Here is an 18,276-nt window from a genome sequence, read left to right as displayed (position 1 = left end):
AATGAGGTGGATAGAGTTGAGGCTTTGGTCATGGTGGATTCCATGGTTAGACATTGTGAGGAAAGTGTGTGGAGGAAAGGGAACCAGGGTAGAGTGTTATCCAGGAATTAGTTTGAGGCAGATGTTGAGGAAAGTAGAAGAGAAGGAGAAGGAGAAGGTGGTAGTGTTTCACGTTGGTAATAACAACATAAGACAAGCAGGTATAAGTACCAACATGTTGGGGATGTGTGGGATCTGGTAAATGCAGCTTGGGTGAGGTTTAAGGAAGCGGAGATTTTTATCAGTGGAATAATGTGTAGGAGGGATACTGTCTGGAAGGTGATTGGAGATTTAAATGAGACTGTGGAGTGAGTATGTGGGAAACTGGGAGTGAAATTCCCAGATCCTAATGGGTGGTTAGGAGATAGGGATCTGCACTCAGACGGCCTTCACTTAAACCGCAGTGGTACATGTCAGTCAGGAAATTTGTTTAGAAGGGTTATAGAAACGTACATTCAGGAAAACGGGGTGGCCTAGGGAATGGTGGTAAGGGAACAGGGAACTGGAAATCAAGTAGGGATGACATAAAAATGTTAGTGCTCAACTGTAGAAGTATTGTAAAGAAAGGAATCGTATTAAGTAATTTAATAGATATGTACTTACCAGATATTCTAATAGGAGTTGAATCATGGCTGAGAAATGATATAATGGATGCAGAAATATTCTCATGGAACTGGAGTGTGTATTGTAGAGATAGAATAGGAATGGTAGGAGGGGGAGTATTCATTCTGGTGAAAGAAGAATTTGTAAGCTATGAACAAGTTAAAGATGGCAAACATGAAATTCTGGGTGTAAGGCTCATCTCTAAAGATACCGGTAATAGGCAACTTGATGTCTTTGGAGTGTACAGACTGAGAAAGGGTAGCACTGATGCTGATTCAGAATTATTTTATAAGATAATCAGCTATGTTGGAAATGATATGGAAAGGAATGTGATAGTAGCAGGTGATCTAAATTTACCAAATGTCAATTGGGAAGGTAATGCAAACAACAGGAAGCATGAACAACAAATGGCAAATAAGTTAATATGGGAAGGGCAGCTGATTCAGAAAGTGATGGATCCAGCTAGAGGGAAGAATATTGGTGCTGGTAAAACCAGATGAGCTCTATAGAGAAACGGAAGTAATAGATGGTATGAGCGATCACAAAGCAGTTTTTTGTGGTAGTTAAAAATAAATGTGAAAGAAAGGAAGGTATTCAAATTAGGACTATTAGGCAGTAACATTTGGCTGATAAAACAGTCATGAAGGAGTTTAAAAAAAGTAACTATGATTGGTGGAAAACAGTAAATAAAAATGTTGAGGAATGTGAAAATTGCTTTTTACCTTTAAAGGTGGTAAGCAATGGTAAAGATCCACTATATTATAACAGAGAAGTAAAGAGGCTAAGAAGGAGGTGCAGGTAGGAAAGAAATAGAGTTAGAAATTGCTGTGGAAGTAAGGAGAAATTGAAGGAAACTAGGAAATTGAATCTAGCAAAGAAGTCAGCTAAGGATGACATGATGGCAAGCACAATTGGCAGTCATACAAATTTTAGTGAAAAGTGGAAGAGTATGTATAGGACCTTTAAGGCAGAAACAGGTTCCAAGAAGGATATTCCAGGAATCTTTAATGAACAAGGGGAGTGTGTATGCGAGGATCTTCAAAAGGCAGAAGTATTCAGTCAGCAGTATGTAAAGATTGTTGGTTACAAGGATAATGTCCAGATAGAGGTGGTGACTAATATTAAAGAAGTATTAAATGTTACCTATGACAACAATGATATTTACAGTAAGATACAAAAGTTGGAAGCTAGAAAGGTGGCTGGAATTGATAAGATAACTGGGGATATACTAAAGGCAATTGGTTGGGATATACCGTAGTACCATATCTGAAGTACTTATTTGATTATTGTTTGAATGAAGGAGCTATACCAAATGAATGGGGAGTTGCTATAGTAGCCCCTGTGTATAAAGGAAAGGGTGTTAGACATAAAGCTGAAAATTACAGGCCAATCAGTTTGGCATGCATTGCATGTAAGCTTTGATGAAGCATTCTTTCTGATTATATTAGACATGTTTGCAAAATTAATAAGTGGTTTGACAGAAAGCAGTTTGGGTTTAGGAAAGGCTAGTCCACTGAAGCTCAACTTGTAGGAATCCAGGAAGATATAGCAGATATCCTGGATTCAGGAGGTGAAATGGACTGTATCGTGATTGACCTGTCTAAGGCATAGGGTAGATCGTGGAAGACTACTGGCAAAAATGAGTGCAATCAGACTAGAAAAAAAGTGACTGAATGGGTGGCTACATTTCTAGAAAATAGAACTCAGAGAATTAGAGTAGGCGAAGCTTTATCTGACGCTGTAATAATTAAGAGGGGAATTCCTCAAAGCAGTATTATTGGATGTTTATGTTTTCTTATATATATAAATGATATATGTAAAGAAGTGGAATCAGAGATAAGGCTTTTTGCAGATGATGTTCTTCTGTACAGAGTAATAAATAAATTACAAGATTGTGAGCAACAGCAAAATGACTTCTATAATGTTGTGAGATGGACAGTAGGCAATAGTATGATGATAAACGGGGTTAAAAGTCAGGTTGTGAGTTTCACAAATAGGAAAAGTCCTTCTCAGTTTCAATTACTGCATTGATGGAGGTGAAAGTTCCATTTAAGTGTTAATATAAGGAAAGATCTTCATTGGGGTGATCGCATAAATCTGATTGCTAATAAAGGGTACAGATCTCTGCACATGGTTATGAGGGTATTTAGGGGTTGAAGTAAGGATGTAAAGGAGATGGCATATAAGTCTCTGGTAAGACCCCCAACTAGAGTATGGTTCCAGCATATGGACCCCTCACCAGGATTACTTGATTCAAGAACTGGAAAAAATCCAAAGAAAAGCAGCTTGATTTGTTCTGGGTGATTTCTGACAAAAGAGTACCATAGCATTACAAAAATGTTGCAATATTATTATTATTATTATTATTATTATTATTATTATTATTATTATTATTATTATTATTATTCTTTCTTTCTTTCTTGCGAACCGGCCAAACTTAGGACCACGCCAATACCACTTCACTTCCTTCTAATCATCCCTTCTTCCTTCCTCTTTCTCCACAGTGCCTTCATTCTTTCAGAATGTTGCGCTCTTCTCTCTTCAGTCCATCTTCCCCCTCTGTGCTCTTTCTTTTCTTCAACCAGAACTTTTATGTTGGAAAGTCTTTCCCTGAATTGGTCTCTATCACGACATTCTTCATCTGCAATTCCTAACCTCTTGAGTTCTTCCTTCATCTGCTTGGCATATCCCCCCTGGCTCTTCAAGTAGTATATTTTATTAAAAATTTGTTTATTTAACCTTGTTGGATCCATTCTGACCATGTGTCCATAGAATCGCAACCGTCTTTTCCTTATTGTTGTTTCCAGGTCTTCTGTTATTTTGTATATCTCCTTATTTGAGCGTAATCTGTAGTTTCCCTCTACCACCCTTGGGCCGTAAATCATCCTCAATATTCTCCTTTCAATCTTTAGTAGTTTTTCCAGGTTCGTTAGTGTTGTTGTTTCCACCCCATACAGAATCACTGGTTTTACCACAGCATCATAATGTCTTAGTTTCGCATTGATGGAGAGATTCTTTTTGTTGTAAATGGCTTTGGTGGCAATGTTTAGCCTTTCCAACTTAAGTCTTCTATTTTCCATGGCCGCTTTATCCATCCCGTTGCTGCTGATAATTTCTCCCAGGTATTTAAACTGCTTTGTGACCTTCACTTCGCCATATTTCGTCTTCATTGTTCTCTTCACATAATTCCTGTCCGTGCTCATCATCTCTGTTTTCGTGAAGGAGATTTTTAAACCTGTTTTCTCGGCTATCTCCTGTAGTTCATTTATCTGTGTTATTGCTTCCTGTTCTGTCTCAGCGAACAGTGCCAAATCATCAGCAAAGGCCAAACACTTGGGTTTGACATGTTTATTTTTACTACCTATTATAGCACCTGAGTCATTATGTTTCCACAGTGTTTTCATGACCTTATCTAGAACCACGTTGAAGAGTGTTGGGGATAAGCTGTCACCCTGTCTCAGACCTGTTTTTATCTGGAAGGGTTTGCTGATCTCTCCTCGAAATTTCACTTTGGATATGGTGTTTGTTAGTGTTAACCTAAGTAAGTTGAGTGTTTTTTGATCGATACCATATTCTCTCAAAATTTCCATCAATGTGTCTCTATCTATTGAATCGTATGCTTTTTTAAAATCAACGAAAGAGATGAAGATGTTCTTTGGCCGTGCATTGTAATATTTGATTATCATTTTTAGACTTAGGATATGGTCCTGACAAGAGCGCCCTCTCCTGAAGCCACCCTGATATTCTCCCAACTTGTGGTCAATTTGCGGTATCAGTCTGTTCAATAGGAGTTTAGAAAAAATCTTATATGTGACAGATAAAAGTGATATTCCTCGGTAGTTGTTGACGTCTGTTTTCGGTCCCTTTTTATGTAGTGGGTGTATTAATGCTACTAGCCAGTCTTCTGGTATTTTCTCATCTCTCCAAATATTCCGGAACAGTTCTGTCACTTCAGTGATAAAGGCGTCATTGGCTATCTTCCACAGTTCTGCTATTACTCCATCTTCACCAGATGGTTTGTTGTTCTTCTTCTTCTTCTTCTTCTTCTTCTTATTTCTTCACGATTTATATAAATACTGTTTGGGTCCATTTATTGCAGTCTATAACACATACAGGTTAAACCAAAAACGGCAATGCCATGGTACGTTAATATCTTTTTTTTTTTTTTGCTATGTGCTTTACGTCGCACCGACACAGATAGGTCTTATGGCGACGATGGGATAGGAAAGGCCTAGGAGTTGGAAGGAAGCGGCCGTGGCCTTAATTAAGGTACAGCCCCAGCATTTGCCTGGTGTGAAAATGGGAAACCACGGAAAACCATTTTCAGGGCTGCCGATAGTGGGATTCGAACCTACTATCTCCCGGATGCAAGCTCACAGCCGTGCGCCTCTACGCGCACGGCCAACTCGCCCGGTTCGTTAATATCAAGAAAGATCTTAAAGAACTGGGTCTACAAGCAGAAGATGCACAAGACCGAAATCTTTTCAGAGCGGCCATCAATACTTTTGGGACTTTCCGGGACGAAAAACGGGCAACTGGTGCTAAATGGATAGAAGAACGTCGTGCTAAACACAGAGAGATAATGAAGACGATGTGGATCAAGCGAAAAATGAACAAATGCCAGAATGTAAAGCGAGGTTTATCGTGGTCGCTAGTTGGCCGATTAGCGAAGTTTAATAATAATAATAATAATAATAATAATAATAATAATAATAATAATAATAATAATAATAATAATAATAATAATAATAATAATAAGGTAGCAGGTAGGGACCCTCTTCGGAGGTAGCCCTACCCAGGGAGTGGCGCCCCTGCCTATGCGAGTCCCAGAGCACACTGACCCGGTGTGTACCATCTGGTAAGGGTCCCAGCTCAGGGTTACGAGTAAAGACCTCAACGGAATCTACAGCGGAGAAGCTGAACTTCGGAACGGTGGAGATTGCGGAAGAGGCAACCCAGTACTCAGGGGATTGTATGAATACACTAGTTATCAGCAGCGTCTGTCTCCCATGTTAGGGGCGGCTGCAAGGTGATCGGTCAACGGTCTCGAAGGCGGAAGAGGAATCTTAACTCCCAACGGCAATGAGAGCGGAAGAACCTAGTGGAGTAAACCACGAAAATACACTGACTGACAGAGCAAATGCAACACCAAGAAGGAGTGGTCAGAACTTTATGCCAATTGCAGGGTAGACTGACGTCACTGAGGTATGCTCATGATGTGAAATACGCCGCTGTGCTACGCACGTAGCGAACGATAAATGGGACACGGCGTTGGCGAATGGCCCACTTCGTACCGTGATTTCTCAGCCGACAGTCATTGTAGAACGTGTTGTCGTGTGCCACAGGACACGTGTATAGCTAAGAATGCCAGGCCGCCGTCAACGGAGGCATTTCCAGCAGACAGACGACTTTACGAGGGGTATGGTGATCGGGCTGAGAAGGGCAGGTTGGTCGCTTCGTCAAATCGCAGCCGATACCCATAGGGATGTGTCCACGGTGCAGCGCCTGTGGCGAAGATGGTTGGCGCAGGGACATGTGGCACGTGCGAGGGGTCCAGGCGCAGCCCGAGTGACGTCAGCACGCGAGGATCGGCGCATCCGCCGCCAAGCGGTGGCAGCCCCGCACGCCACGTCAACCGCCATTCTTCAGCATGTGCAAGACACCCTGGCTGTTCCAATATCGACCAGAACAATTTCTCGTCGATTGGTTGAAGGAGGCCTGCACTCCCGGCGTCCGCTCAGAAGACTACCATTGACTCCACAGCATAGACGTGCACGCCTGGCATGGTGCCGGGCTAGAGCGACTTGGATGAGAGAATGGCGGAACGTCGTGTTCTCCGATGAGTCACGCTTCTATTCTGTCAGTGATAGTCACCGCAGACGAGTGTGGCATCGGCGTGGAGAAAGGTCAAATCCGGCAGTAACTGTGGAGCGTCCTACCGCTAGACAACGCGGCATCATGGTTTGGGGCGCTATTGCGTATGATTCCACGTCACCTCTAGTGCGTATTCAAGGCACGTTAAATGCCCACCGCTACGTGCAGCATGTGCTGCGGCCGGTGGCACTCCCGTACCTTCAGGGGCTGCCCAATGCTCTGTTTCAGCAGGATAATGCCCGCCCACACACTGCTCGCATCTCCCAACAGGCTCTACGAGGTGTACAGATGCTTCCGTGGCCAGCGTACTCTCCGGATCTCTCACCAATCGAACACGTGTGGGATCTCATTGGACGCCGTTTGCAAACTCTGCCCCAGCCTCGTACGGGCCGTCTCTGTTTTTTCCCCAACTTTCATCCCTTTCGAACCACTCCTTCTTGGTGTTTCATTTGCTCTGTCAGTCAGTGTATAATCATTTCGTACTAACAATCCGATCTTACTTTGGAAGCTAATTCCTTTCTTCACAAATCACAACATCATTCGCAAGATGCAAATGTCGCTGAAAGAAAGCACTACCCCAGGTGGCAACTCGGCAGAGAAATCCACCATTACACTATGCAATGCAACGGGACCTAGGATTCTGGGGAGTCCCAACATCTGCGAGAAAGACGAGTCGGAGCGTCTTGAATCACCTTCCAAACTCAAATTCAAGAAGAACTATTTCATTGGAACAATAAACATCAACTCACTTACCAGAGTCGGAAAACAAAAAGAACTAGAAAAGCTTTTGGAAAAAAAGCAAATCCAGATCCTAGCTGTACAAGAGACAAGATTCCTGGAAGAAAACATCATAGACATCAACCAATACAGAATATTCAAAGGAAAGCCGGCGATTAGAACAACCACCAACATGCCTCTGTTCGGAACCTGCTTCTACGTAAACAAGAAGGTAGTAAACAATGTCACAGACTTCACATCAAAATCTGAAAGATTGTCTCTACTAACTATTAAATGCAAGAATAAGAGGTACACTCTCATCAACTGTCACTCCCCGATCAACGAAGACAACAAGAAGAACCCACAGAAAGTTGATGACTTCTGGAAACTGAAATCACCCGGATACCCAAGAGCAACGTAAAAATCCTGCTGGGAGACTTCAACGCACAGATTGGGAAGGAACGAAAGTACAGAGACATCGTAGGGAAATATCCAGCACATAAGAGGACAAACAAGAATGGGGAAAGGCTCATTGGACTCTTCAAAGCTTCTCAGTTGAAACTTATGTCAATACACTTCAAGAAACTCCCGGGAAAATCAAAGACATGGGTATCTCCGAATCCCGAACTAGGGGAATTCCAATTGGATCACGTAGCGATAACAAGGAAAAACTCAAAGGAGGTGATGAAAGTGATTAGCAACGGTGAATTCGATTCAGACCACTATCTCTCCAAAGTTAAAATCCGTTTTCTCCCAATAGGACAAAAGAGAGACCCACCTAAAATAATGAGATACAACACAAACAAAATGAACATCACTGAAGACATCATTAGAAACTTCAGGGACGAAATCCGGACCAGCAGAAAGGGGAACTGGCAAGAACTATGCACAGGAATCAATGAAGCCGCAAAGAAAACACTCGGACAGGCTAAGAGGAAAAGAGAAATATGGTGGAATGAAGAGTGCGAGGAAGCTCTCAGGGAGAGGTCCGAGAAATGGAGAAAATGGAAATGCTCCAGAGAAACGGAACACGTGGAACAATTCAGGCAAAAGAGGAAAGAAACATCCAGGATATTTCGAAGGACTAAACGATCATTTGAAAGAACTCAACTGGAAGAGATCCAGACCGACTTTGTGAAGAACAATTCCAGAGACTTTTATCAGACCTTCAAGTTTGAGCTTAAGAAATGAACAGGGTAAAATCGGACTGAACAGCCAAGAAAACTGTGAGATATTAGCCAGATACTTCCACACTCTCTTGAATTGTCCTTCCCCAACCTCTAAACTAGAATTTCCAGACATACCAGAGAACTCAGAAGATGACGAACCACCAACAAAGGAAGAAGTCAAGGAAGCTCTTGAAAACCTCAAAAACAACAGGGCAAGTGGAGAGGACTCAATAACGGCAGAAATGTTGAAATGGGCAGAACCGGAAATCTTAGATGATCTTCACCAAATCATCAAGGAAATCTGGGAGAAGGAGACAATCCCAGAAGAATGGAAAACAGCACTTATCCATCCGTTGCATAAGAAAGGGGACAAGCAGGATGTCAACAACTATAGGGGCGTGTCCCTCCTCCCGATCGCCTATAAAATTATCTCAAAACTGCTTCTTAATAGAATAGAAGCGAGTCTGGACCAACAACTAGGGGAATACCAAGCAGGGTTTAGGAAAGGCCGCTCCTGTATCGAACAAATATTCAACCTGAAGTCAATACTCGGCCACAGAATGTTGAGTGGTAAGAAAATTGTGGTGTCGTTTAAAGACTTCAAGAAAGCCTTCGGTTCTGTGGACAGAGAGATTTTGGATAAGATCATTAGGGAATTTGGAGTCAAAACCAAACTGGCAAATATAATCAAAGAGACCCTAACAGGCACAACCTCCAAGGTAAAATTCTTCGGGCATCTCTCACAATCATTTGAAATTAAGACAGGTGTGAGGCAAGGGGATGGACTATCCCCACTCCTATTCAACTGTGTCCTAGAAAAGATAGTGAGAATATGTAACTCAGAACTTGAACATCAAAGGATAATCCCGATCTGTCTAGGGAGAAAATCAGGTGGGATTAAAGTCAACTGCTTGGCTTTTGCTGACGACTTTGCTATACTATCAGAAAGTCCAGAGGTCGCAACCATCCAGATTAACCTCTTGGAAAGAATCGCCAGCCAAACAGAACTGAGGATCTCAGCAGAAAAGACCAAATTCATGACGAACATCAAAGACGGACCAAAATTCCTGGAAACAGAGATAGGACGGATAGAAAGGGTCAAGAAGTTCAAGTACCTTGGTGAGACGATACAGGAGAATGGACTAGAAAAAGCTGCAGTGGAAGATCGGATCTCAAAAATGGAAAGAGCATATGGCTTGACAAAAAACATCTACAATAAGAAGTGCTTATCTTGGAATTCCAAATTAAAACATTATAACACCGTGGTCAAAACAGAATGCCTGTACGCCAGTGAATGCCTGCCCATGAACTACAAGCTCGAGAAGCTAGAGGTTCTGGAAAGAAGAATCCTCAGAAAAATTATGGGAGCCGTCCAAACTGAAAGCGGATGGAAACTTCGGAGTAACAAAGAAGTTTATCAGAAGGTGGAAAGAATCTCAGAGACCTTGAAGAAAAGGAGGCTGGCGTTTCTTGGACATCTGTACAGAATGAACGCAAACAGACTTACCAAACAGATATTTGAATACTTCTGGAGAAAAAAGACCACTACAGCATGGATTAAAGAAACGAAGAAGGATATGGAAAGGTTAAGCATCTTGGAAGATCAGCTGTTAGAAAGGAATACGTTTAGGAACACAATGAAGAATTTGGAAGGTGTTCAAGCCGCAGGAAGAACTAGGAAGACCGGAAGAGCCTGGACAGATGAACAACGGAAGCAGGCCAGCGAACGCATGAAGGAGTATTAGACACAGAGAAAACTCTGCACGAAAAGAAAGAAATGAAGTTGTAGCGTGATCCTTAGTGGTCCATTCGCTTGTAGTAATAATAATAATAATAATAATAATAATAATAATAATAATAATAATAATAATAATAATAATAATAATAATAATAAAAATAATAATAATAATAATAACCGTATGGCCTCAGCTACCGTGTGCATACATTTCAATTAGACGCCATCTGGCTGTCTGCTCGTCAATTTCGACGTTCTGTTTTTTCTAGAACTACTAGATGGCAGACCGAGTAAACCGAAACTCTCTTGGGCGTCTCCGGCTGAGACTTAATGAATTTTGTGGGGTAAACACCAAATGTGTCACCAGAGATCTTTTACATGCCGACATCATACGACATGGAGTGTCGAATGGACTTTTATCCGCCCTTCAAGAATCCGACTGCCTCTACCGGGTTTGAATCGGCTATCTTGGGATCCGAAAGCCGTCACTCTGCCACTGATCCACAGAGGCAGCTAGTGCATACAGGTTACGAAGCATTTTAAAAAACATTTAATCTCTAAAATGCATAATAAGTAAAGTTAATGCATATTCGGAAGTATAACGGAAAGTTGAATTTAAAAAAAACCATGGCGCAACAGGCCCGTGGCTTACCAAGCGACCACTGATCAGCCTGAAGGCCTGCAGATTACGAGGTGTCGTGTGGTCAGCACGACGAATCGTCACGGCCGTTATTCTTGGCTTTCTAGACTGGGGCCGCTATTTCACCGTCAATAACTCCTCAATTGTAATCACGTAGGCTGAGTGGATCACGAACCAGCCCTCTGATTCAGGTAAAATCCCTGACATGACCATGAATCGAACCCGAGGCGGGTAAAAGGAAGGCACGCTACCCCTACACTGCGGGGCTGGCAAAGTTTAATTATGCTTGTAAAAAATGGAATTGATATTGTAAAAGTAATTACGTTTAGACACTATATCAAGGACCGTCCCTCACAGTGAAAGATACATAGAGCTTCTGTAATTTTTCAGCTCTCTAAAATTAACAGTGGCAACAGACCGTATTAGCGGCAGTGATAGGCGACTGGCGTCGTCACTGACTTAACACAAAAGCGGCTCGGGTTCGAAATGATAAACCGAGCCGCTTGGTCACGTAGCTATCAGCTTGCATTCGGGAGATATAGGGTTTGAACCCCACTGTGGGCAGCCCTGAAGATAATTTTCCGCGGTTTCCCATTTTCACACTAAGTTGAACCTTAATTAAGGCCACGGCCGCTTCCTCCCCACTCCTTGCCCTTTCTTGCCCCATCGTCGCCATAAGAAGTATCTGTGTCATTCCGACGCAAAGCCAATTGTAAATAAATAAAAAGTCCGCCTATGTGGTGTAGTGGATAGTGTGATTAGCAGTCACCCTCGGAGGCCCGGGTTCGATTCCAGACTCAGGAGATTTGAAAAGTAGTACCAGGGCTAGAACGGGCTCCACTCAGCCTCGGGAAGTCAAATGAGTAGAGGGTGTTTCGATTCCCACCTCAGCCATCCTAGAAGTGGTTTTCCTCCAGGCAAATGCCGGGATGGTACCTAACTCAAGGCCACGGCCGTTTCCTTCCCTCTTCCTTGCCTATCCTTTCCAATCTTCCCATTCCCCGCAAGGACCCTATTCAGCATAGCAGGTGAGGCCACCTGGGCGAGTTACTGGTCCTGCTCCCCAGTTGTTCTCCCCGACCCGAAGTCTAACGCTTCAGGACACTGCCCTTGAGACGGTAGAGGTGTGATCCCTGGCTGAGTCCGAGGGAGAAACGGATTAATAAGATGAAGAAGTAAAAAATAAGAAAATCGAAGTGAAAAGTCATATTCTTGTGTTTTGAATTTCAGATAAAACTGGACGTCTCCTGGCTATGATCACGATATCAACAGTCACCTAAAACTACTAGGTAGCTTGTTCGCTACACAAGACCCTAGGATCCTAGCCACTAAAACGATTCACAGCAACAATCTTACATTATGCCACCTTTTACGACACAAATACACACACTCAAAGATATTGTAATAATTTCTTATCATTATTTTGATATACTGTACTTGGTATCTCATAAACAATTCAAAATTTACTGAAAGAGGTGGTTTACTCCCCTTTCACTGTCGACACAGGAGGAGAATAAACCGGATAGGTCTATAACAATCTATTAATTTGCAGTACTCGGAACGAAAGCTACTCCTGATCTGAGTCTAAAATAAATAAATGTTCCATTAAAATGTTTACCTTTCATCTTGATTTGTTGGAGTAGGCGTGCGACTTAATAGGTCGGCATGAAACATAGAACTACAGCACAGTAGAGTGACCGACGTCTCACACTCATAAACTATTTTCTTATCTCACAACATAGATAACTGATGAGAAAAATCGCATGTTCCGAGTCATAGTTCAAGCTAATAAATCTTGAGAGTTTTCTGTCTTTACTGTTGCTATGTTGAGACAACAGAGAACGTAGCATTTAAACAGAACCTTCTCTGTAAAATGCGGGGCATATCGAGAGTTTTAACGATTTCTATATAACTTACACCTAAAGGGGTTGAAGCTACGTATCATACCTCACGGGGGTGGGAGTGATAGAATACTTAAAGGTATCTTCTGCCTGTCGCAAGAAGTAATAACGTGGGAGCGTGGGTCAGCGACCAAGGACACTCTAGCTGAGTTTGATACTGTTGCCACTTAATTGTACTGAGTTACTCAATTTTAACTTACTGTCCGACCTCATTTGGCTACCGTAAGTCTTGCACTTTTCCAACCCTTAAGGTATTAGTTTTGCGATGCCTATTTCACGTCTTTCATGGCCTTTCCCTTTCTTTTGCTGATACTTTCATTCTTCGAAGGGTTGCGCCGCTTACATGTTTTTCTCTGATAAGTGCTAAGAGAGAATGGTTCTTCAGTAGTAGCGGCTGCTTCAGATACTGATTCCACATACAGAAAAACCTCGTTACATCGCTCCCGTTTTTAACGCTATCCCGTTCATTATCCGCCTTTTATACAGTCCGTGGACGTTACATATATACCGGTAATAATTCTTTATAATATTACCCTCTTATAATGCTTCCAAATCCTGCGTATAGCGTTCTTTATCGGATAGGACATGAGTAAATATCCGTATAAATTGTGAAACTTGTGACCTTTAAAAGCATTGTGAATAAATAGTTACTGCGCATGTAATTGCGGCCATTGCAGTTCGAGTGCATGCAAGAAATATTACTCTCTACGTAAAGAAACTCTCCAGCCAGTATCTTTCGGAAGAGGATGTACACTGACTGACAGAGCAAATGCAACACCAAGAAGGAGTGGTTCGAAAGGGATGAAAGTTGGGGAAAAAACAGAGACGGCACGGACGAATAATTGATGTTTATTTCAAACCGATATGCAGGTTACACAATGCGCACGGCATCGACTCAGTAGGATGTAGGACCACCGCGAGCGGCGATGCACGCAGAAACACGTCGAGGTACAGAGTCAATAAGAGTGCGGATGGTGTCCTGAGGGATGGTTCTCCATTCTATGTCAACCATTTGCCACAGTTGGTCGTCCGTACGAGGCTGGGGCAGAGTTTGCAAACGGCGTCCAATGAGATCCCACACGTGTTCGATTGGTGAGAGATCCGGAGAGTACGCTGGCCACGGAAGCATCTGTACACCTCGTAGAGCCTGTTGGGAGATGCGAGCAGTGTGTGGGCGGGCATTATCCTGCTGAAACAGAGCATTGGGCAGCCCCTGAAGGTACGGGAGTGCCACCGGCCGCAGCACATGCTGCACGTAGCGGTGGGCATTTAACGTGCCTTGAATACGCACTAGAGGTGACGTGGAATCATACGCAATAGCGCCCCAAACCATGATGCCGCGTTGTCTAGCGGTAGGGCGCTCCACAGTTACTGCCGGATTTGACCTTTCTCCACGCCGATGCCACACTCGTCTGCGGTGACTATCACTGACAGAACAGAAGCGTGACTCATCGGAGAACACGACGTTCCGCCATTCTCTCATCCAAGTCGCTCTAGCCCGGCACCATGCCAGGCGTGCACGTCTATGCTGTGGAGTCAATGGTAGTCTTCTGAGCGGACGCCGGGAGTGCAGGCCTCCTTCAACCAATCGACGGGAAATTGTTCTGGTCGATATTGGAACAGCCAGGGTGTCTTGCACATGCTGAAGAATGGCGGTTGACGTGGCGTGCGGGGCTGCCACCGCTTGGCGGCGGATGCGCCGATCCTCGCGTGCTGACGTCACTCGGGCTGCGCCTGGACCCCTCGCACGTGCCACATGTCCCTGCGCCAACCATCTTCGCCACAGGCGCTGCACCGTGGACACATCCCTATAGGTATCGGCTGCGATTTGACGAAGCGACCAACCTGCCCTTCTCAGCCCGATCACCATACCCCTCGTAAAGTCGTCTGTCTGCTGGAAATGCCTCCGTTGACGGCGGCCTGGCATTCTTAGCTATACACGTGTCCTGTGGCACACGACAACACGTTCTACAATGACTGTCGGCTGAGAAATCACGGTACGAAGTGGGCCATTCGCCAACGCCGTGTCCCATTTGTCGTTCGCTACGTGCGCAGCACAGCGGCGCATTTCACATCATGAGCATACCTCAGTGACGTCAGTCTACCCTGCAATTGGCATAAAGTTCTGACCACTCCTTCTTGGTGTTGCATTTGCTCTCTCAGTCAGTGTACCTTACGCCTTAACAGTGCTTTAATTTCCGTGAATAGTTGTACTTCCTCTTAAAACAATAATAGCCACCACCACCACTTTCCATAAATGGACTTTGACACTCGAATGAATCCCTGTCAAAACAAAAAGCGGGGGATGTTAACTCAGGGGATTTTGTGTAGCTTAACAATGATCTAGAGACGTCAGAAACCCACGAGGCATTAAATGATTGCGAATCATGCCACCACTACTGCCCAAGATGAATACAAAGAGGAATTTGAATCAGCAGAGGAATATGTCCCTCTACGAAACGAAGCCCTCAGAGCAGTAAATTTCCTTCGAGAATACATTAGTACGGTATTGCTCCCAGCGGTGAATGTAGTTATGCTAATATTTACTTGAACGGCATAGAAAACATTATAATCAGGGCCCGGATTTTGAAGACCTAAAAATGTTTAAAAATGATCTATAAAATAACTACAAATATCCAATAAATGACCCCAAAACTAAAAAAGACCTAAAAATCTGAATGAAACTGACATCATTTCGTCACACAATAAATGCAAACACACTACGTCACTATATGTTGAATGACTTTAATAGGTACCTAATATAATTTAATTACCGGTATTATTTGATAAACACGAATTATTTGCACACAAATACTGGTTATTATTTCAGTCTATTGTTTGGCACTGCAAGTTCTGTAACACTTCATGGTATGTGGAACTTTAAGGCTGCAACATCTGAAGAACAAAAAAGAGAGAATTTCGCCATACATACATACATTATCATTATAGACTGTTATGCCTTTCAGCGTTCAGTCTGCAAGCCTCTGAGAATTTACTAAACGTCGCCACAATCCTCGATTTACAACTAGTGTTGTGGCCTCATTTAGTTCTATACCCCTTATCTTTAAATCGTTAGAAACCGAGTCTAACCATCGTCGTCTTGGTCTCCCTCTACTTATCTTACCCTCCATAGCAGAGTCCATTATTCTCCTAGGTAACCTATCCTCCTCCATTCGCCTCACATGACCCCACCACCGAAGCCAGTTTATGCGTACAGCTTCATCCATCGAGTTCATTCCTAAATTAGCCTTTATCTCCTCATTCCGAGTACCCTCCTGCCATTGTTCCCACCTGTTTTGTACCAGCAATCATTCTTGCTACTTTCATGTCTGTTACTTCTAATCTATATATATAAAATAGCTTGTCCTGACTGACTGACTGACTGACTGACTGATTCATCATCGCCGAGCCAAAACTACTGGACATAAAGAAATGAAATTTTGGGGATATATTCATATTATGATGTAGGTGCTCGCTAAGAGAGGATTTTTGGATATTCCTTCGGTAAGGGGGTGAAAATGGGGGTGAAATTTTAAAATGAGTGTATCTATATCTCAAAACTTTAAAAGTTTACAGATGTAAAAATTGGTATTTAGAATCTTCTTTAAAAATAAGGAAACACGTATTTTTTTGTTTTCAGAAACTCCCAATATGAGGGATGAAAAAGGGTGAAAATGGGGGAAAATTGGTTGAATGCCTTTAATCAGGACACCGGTACTTATATCTCAAAAACTGAATATATTACAGACCTGAAAATTGGTACTTTTGATCTCTTTTAAAAATAAAGAAGCATGTATTTTTTTGTTTTTGTAAAATCCAATTAATGGGAGGGTGAAAAGGGGGTGAATTTTTAAAATGAGTGAATCTATATCTCCAAACTTTCAAAGTTTGCAGATGTAAAAATTGGTATTTACAATCTTCATTAAAAATAAAGAAACACGTATTTCTTTGTTTTCGGAAAATCGCAATAGGAGGAGTGAAAAGGGGTGAAAAATGGGTTGAATGCCTTTAATGAGGCTACTTATATCTCAGAAACTGAAGATATTATAGACCTGAAAATTGGTGTTTGGGATCTCTTTTAAAAATAAAGAAAAACGTATTTTTTATTTTTCTGGAAAACCCAATTAAGGGGGGTGAAAAAGGGGTAATATTTTAAAATGACTGTATCTATATCTAAAAACTTTTAAAGGTTATAGATGTAAAAATTGGTATTTAGAATCTGCATTAAAAATCAAGAAACACGTATATTTTGTTTTCGGAAAATCATAATGGGAAGGGTGGTAAAGGTTGAAAAATGGGTCGAATGCATTTCATGAGTCTACTTATATTTCAGAACCTGAAGATATTACAGACCTGAAAATTGGTGTTTGGGATCTCCTTAAAAAATAAAGAAACACGTATTTTTCTTTTTGTGGAAAATCCAATTAATGGGGGGAGGGGTGAAAATAGGGTGATTTTTTAAAATGAGTGTATCTATATCTCAAAACTTTTAAAGTTTATAGATGTAAAAATTGGTATTTAGAATCTCCTTTTAAAATAAAGAAACACGCATTCTTTTGTTTTCGGAAAATCCCAATAGGAAGGATGTAAAAGGGTGAATAATGGGTTGAATGCCTTTCATGAGGCTACTTATATTTCAGAACCTGAAGATATTACAGACCTGAAAATTGGTATTTTGGATCTACTTTAAAAGTAAAGAAACACAAATTTTTTTGTTTTTGGAAAATCCAAATATTGGGGGGTGAAAAGGAGGGTTGAAATTTTTAAAATGAGTGTGTCTACATCTTAAAACTTTAAAATTTACAGATGTAAAAATTGGTAGTTAGAATCTCCTCTAAAAATAAAGGAACGCGTATTTTTTTGTTTCCTGTAAATCCTAATAGGAGGGGTGTAAAAGGGTGAAAAATGGGTTGAATGCCTTAATTGAGGATACACATATCTCAGAAACGAAAGATATTACAGAACGGATAATTTGCATATGGGATCTCCTTTAAAAATAAAGAAACACGTATTTTTTAGTTTTTAGAAAAGTCAATTAATGGCGGTTAAACAGGAGTGACAAACTGGGGTGAATTTTCTGAAAGACTATATCTAGAGAATATCTTGGAAACGTAAAATGTTACAGACGTAAAGAGTGGGTGTAAATCTTCTGTAAATGTAAAGAAATATAGGTGATTTGTTTTGGAAACTCCACTTAAGGGGAACTCAAAAGGGGTGAAATTTTAAAATGAGAATTTTTACAGTATATCTAAAAAACTTAACATGTTACAGAAGTGAAAAATGGTATTTTTTATCTCTATTAAACAAAGAAACGTGTACTTTTAGTTTTCGGAAATACCACTTGGGTGGAGGGGGGGGGGTAAAAGTGACTGAAAATGGTGATGAATTCTTTTAATTAGGCTACTGATATCTCAAAAATGAAGATGTTACAGACGTGAAATTTGATATTTGCAATCTGCTTTAAAAGTAAGGAAACACGTATTCTCGGAAAATCCAATGAAGTGGGGGGGGGGGTGAAAGAATTGAAAAATTAATTGACTGCATTGTATGAGAATACATACATCTAATAAAAACTAAAGTTGTTACAGACGTGAAAAT

General features: G+C 41.7%; 1 protein-coding gene across 1 annotated transcript in view; it reads right to left on the bottom strand.

The window, feature by feature from the left end:
• LOC136858729 (mannose-binding protein C) overlaps positions 1 to 12,503 on the bottom strand; it is a 42,274-nt gene extending 29,771 nt beyond the window's left edge. The window contains exon 1 of the mRNA XM_067138476.2: positions 12,396 to 12,503. Coding sequence (XP_066994577.1) covers positions 12,396 to 12,402 — 7 coding nt within the window. The 5' untranslated portion in view covers positions 12,403 to 12,503. The remainder of the gene's footprint in view (positions 1 to 12,395) is intronic.
• Positions 12,504 to 18,276: the final 5,773 nt, after the last annotated feature.

This window comes from Anabrus simplex, chromosome 1 (genome assembly GCF_040414725.1).
Source record: "Anabrus simplex isolate iqAnaSimp1 chromosome 1, ASM4041472v1, whole genome shotgun sequence".
In the NCBI taxonomy this organism is placed as follows: Eukaryota; Metazoa; Arthropoda; class Insecta; order Orthoptera; family Tettigoniidae; genus Anabrus; species Anabrus simplex.
The sequence above is the reverse complement of the archived record's forward strand: the minus strand, read 5'-3'. Positions and strand labels throughout refer to the sequence as shown.